The 4002-nt window shown below is 33.6% G+C and overlaps 1 protein-coding gene across 1 annotated transcript in view; it reads right to left on the minus strand.

The window, feature by feature from the left end:
- LOC107739429 (nucleobindin-2-like) overlaps nt 1-3289 on the minus strand; it is a 6992-nt gene extending 3703 nt beyond the window's left edge. Inside the window, exons 1-5 of the mRNA XM_016551534.1 lie at nt 3123-3289; nt 1816-1941; nt 1376-1483; nt 1142-1274; nt 750-853 (exon numbers count right to left, since the gene is read on the minus strand). Coding sequence (XP_016407020.1) covers nt 750-853; nt 1142-1274; nt 1376-1483; nt 1816-1941 — 471 coding nt within the window. The 5' untranslated portion in view covers nt 3123-3289. The remainder of the gene's footprint in view (nt 1-749; nt 854-1141; nt 1275-1375; nt 1484-1815; nt 1942-3122) is intronic.
- Between the last annotated feature and the right edge of the window lie 713 nt (nt 3290-4002).

A 4002-nucleotide genomic window follows, 5' to 3' on the forward strand; every position in this document is an offset into this window, starting at 1 on the left:
GGTTAAACCTCATTAAGGAAGTAAGAAACATGGGTGTCGAATCATTTAATTTGTCAAGCCTTTTGAAAAAGCATGCAGAACAAGGTAAAATATATGGTGCTATTATTAAATACATTAAAGAAATAGGATTAATCAGGAGAATTTAGGATTTAAAAAAAAAAATATATATATATATATTTAAATATGTCACATATGTACATTATACATTACATTTACATTTGTGCATTTTATCCAAAATGACACTGCATTCAGGGTGTACATATTAGCAATTCCTTCATTCCCTAGGAATGGAACCCATGACATTGGCGTTGCTAGCACCATTCTCTACACTTTGAGCTACAGGGATAAAATTATAAGGTTTTTATGACAGGTGCAGTTACACATAGACAAAATTATCTGCATTTTAATCACAAATATGCTAGGAGAAACAGCTAAATCAATAAACTCACATCGTCATAGGGCAAACAAAATCTATTTATATTTATATTTTAATTCTACTTTATCTATATTTATCTTCTCTTTTTTTATTAAAAAAAACAACAAAAAAACACTAGCTTTCTATTTTTTCTATTCTATCTACTTGTTTTTCTTTGTGTGTGTGTATTAATACATAATATGGTATAAAATATTTATGGCCAGTACATTTTCTTATTTCACTTGCCAAAAAAGTCATTTTGGGCCCTGAACGAAAATGTGTGACAACAATGAGTGTAGAATAAAACCAACAGGGAGTCAGATATGGAGCTTACCGATTTAATGAGACGATCCAAGTCTTCCACTTCGAATGTATATGGATTCATGTGATTCAGATGTTCAAACTGTTTCAGAAGTGCTTTGTGGTCCACTGTCATACCTTTAGGGAAATTAAGAGCATCTCATTTTTCATTTACGTTTCTTGTCTTTGCAGCAGGCCAGAGTTACAGCTTTATAAAGTAAACTGTGATATGGGGAGTTTGATGAATGACACTCTCAGATACAACATTCCATATCCTTGGAAAATCTGTGCTCTGTGAGCCTGGCGATGGTAAATGAAACAAAGAAACAAGATGGTGGAGGACATTTCACAATATGCTCTAGTGCAAATGTGAGCCACAAAACAATAACAGAAACAAGTTTGCTTGTAAAGGGCTGCCTTTGATACCTTTTTCTCCATTCATGTCTTGTTTGACTTTGATTAGGGTACGCAGTCTGTTCACTTCTTGCCTCTTTAGCTCATCAAGTTTAGTACGCACGTGATGGCTGACAAAGTCCAACTCTTTAGCCAGTTTCCCTTGCTGTTTTCACCAAACGGAGAATGAGAGGTAAGCAATGGGGTATTTAGATAATCTGATTAAGCCTCTGCAAAGTAGAATTGGGAAGTAAAGCAGTGCAATACCTTGATGTCTTCCATGTCTGTGTTATGAAGTTTCTCTCTGAAATGTGGGTCCTTTTCCAGGAAATCAATAACCTCTCTGAGATATCGATCATAGTGCAATCCAGTGTCCTAAATGAATTTAAATGAGATGTACAGAGTGAAGTGAGGAAAAAACACTAGGTGGACTAAATATTTTTAAACCTATGTGTTAAGGAACATTTGCAAAAGGCCAAGCAATCAGAGTTAGTCTATGTATGTTGAATACTCCTTTCTCCTTTTATGGCACAGCTTATTATAAGCATCACGTTATATGTGATGCTTGCTTACCAAACCTGTCTGAAGTTTTCACACTACATATTAGAGAGAAGCATCACACCCATTTTAACCCTAGACTAACATGTCTCTATTAGTATAAAGGCATGCGTTCATAAGTTGTTAAAAAAAATCATATTACTACTTACTACACTTTCGGGTGGCTCTAGATCCTCTACTGGAGGGCTCACTTTAGTCTTATCCACAGCAACTGGCAGTGCATCCAAACAAGCCCACAGACACAGTATCAAGCAGAAGTGTGATGGTCCCCACATCTGTGAAAGGACAAGAACATCACCACTGTCATTTCTGATATAGATAACCATCTAGATGGAATTTCTGCATGTGCGTAAATTATCTATTAATTATTATTATTATTAATTATTTATGTTACTTTATGATAGAATTATATCTTAAATGATCTATAAATATATAGTTATCGCTTTAAACAAATATGTAATTTATTATATGTTTTAATAATAATGATAATATTTAATATTATATATTAATATTACTTACTTTTATATTATATTATTAATATATATATAGTAATATTATATATTATTATTGTTGTTATTAGAATCAAATATAACTTATGAGTGAATCTACACACATATGTGTATAAAGGCCTTTATATATATATACTAAAGAGCGATAAGTATATAGTTCTAGATAACATTTCATACAAACTAAAATACAAGTACAAATTATGGCTATTTGTTTTTAAAGGAAACTTCTTATAACCACAGCGTGACGTCACTGGCACGTGTAAAATAAACCTCGTCAATCCCTGTCACAAGGAACACATCATTTTAATTACGAAGTAAATAAATACAAATTAGCCGTTCAGACTGAAATTATATCGGCGATGTACAACACATTAGGTACTAAATTACGTTATTTTCTGAAATTTTCTTTGAACACAAAAATATATTACTCTACCATATGGCTTTAATTATTAATATATATATATAGTAATATTATATATTATTATTGTTGTTATTAGAATCAAATATAACTTATGAGTGAATCTACACACACACACACACACATATGTGTATGAAGGCCTTTATATATATACTAAAGAGCGATAAGTATATAGTTCTAGATAACATTTCATACAAACTAAAATACAAGTACAAATTATGGCTATTTGTTTTTAAAGGAAACTTCTTATAACCACAGCGTGACGTCACTGGCACGTGTAAAATAAACCTCGTCAATCCCTGTCACAAGGAACACATCATTTTAATTACGAAGTAAATAAATACAAATTAGCCGTTCAGACTGAAATTATATCGGCGATGTACAACACATTAGGTACTAAATTACGTTATTTTCTGAAATTTTCTTTGAACACAAAAATATATTACTCTACCATATGGCTTTAAGCATCATCTGTTGTAAAATATAATACAGCAGCTGACATTATAATGAGCAACAGGTGAACACCTACCCTAAAAGATCCCCTGAGAGTAGTATTTATAAACTCGAAGCTGCTGTTTTCGCCTCGATCAAGCGTCAGATATAATCGCTCTGACAGTTCATTTGCAACTTGTTTTACATGATGTGTGCTAAACACAGTTCCCTAATGTAAACCCCGCCTGCTGAGATGTGTAGCCACGCCCCTCGCCCTGGTGATTGGAGAAACCATCGCGCTTCCGCCTTTGAATTGTTTTCGCGTTGCTCTGTCATTGAGCGTGCTATCTGTCTGTCAAAGGTTCCCATGGTAACTTGACAAGTACGCTTGTTAGAAGAGGTACGTGGCGTTCACCAGTCCACTGTTACACATACACAGCTCCAAATTCAAAGAGCTGAGTGTCACTGTTATTCACCCTTCTTCAGTGCTCCACAACAAGCCAAACGACACAACTATCACAACAGCTGTTATCACTCAACTGTTATCTTGACAGTGTTGTTTGTAAGGTGGGTCATGACGCTGCATTCCAGAATGTTGAAACTGGAATATATATATATATATATAGCCTAGACGATGTTTGGCTTAGCATTAAAACAAATGGGTAGGAACCACTGATCTATATAAATGACTGATCTATATAAATGAGCCTATAGGTCAGTGGTAGGAACATAATGTTCTTCAAAAATTAATTGTTGTTATTTTCTAGCATATTTGGGCTCAAATAAAACAATCTCATGTATCTATCTATCTATCTAAGATGTTACTTTTAGATAAAAATGGTGAGTTGGTGCCATTTTCCGCCCGTTTTATTTTGATTATTCACTCAGTGTCTCTCCTCCCAGTCTATTAAATGTCTGTATCTCTCAGAAACTATTTAGGATTAAAAGAGCATAATGTATAATATGTGCATAATGCA

Source organism: Sinocyclocheilus rhinocerous, unplaced genomic scaffold, assembly GCF_001515625.1.
Source record: "Sinocyclocheilus rhinocerous isolate Xijiao unplaced genomic scaffold, SAMN03320098_v1.1 scaffold1607, whole genome shotgun sequence".
In the NCBI taxonomy this organism is placed as follows: domain Eukaryota; kingdom Metazoa; phylum Chordata; class Actinopteri; order Cypriniformes; family Cyprinidae; genus Sinocyclocheilus; species Sinocyclocheilus rhinocerous.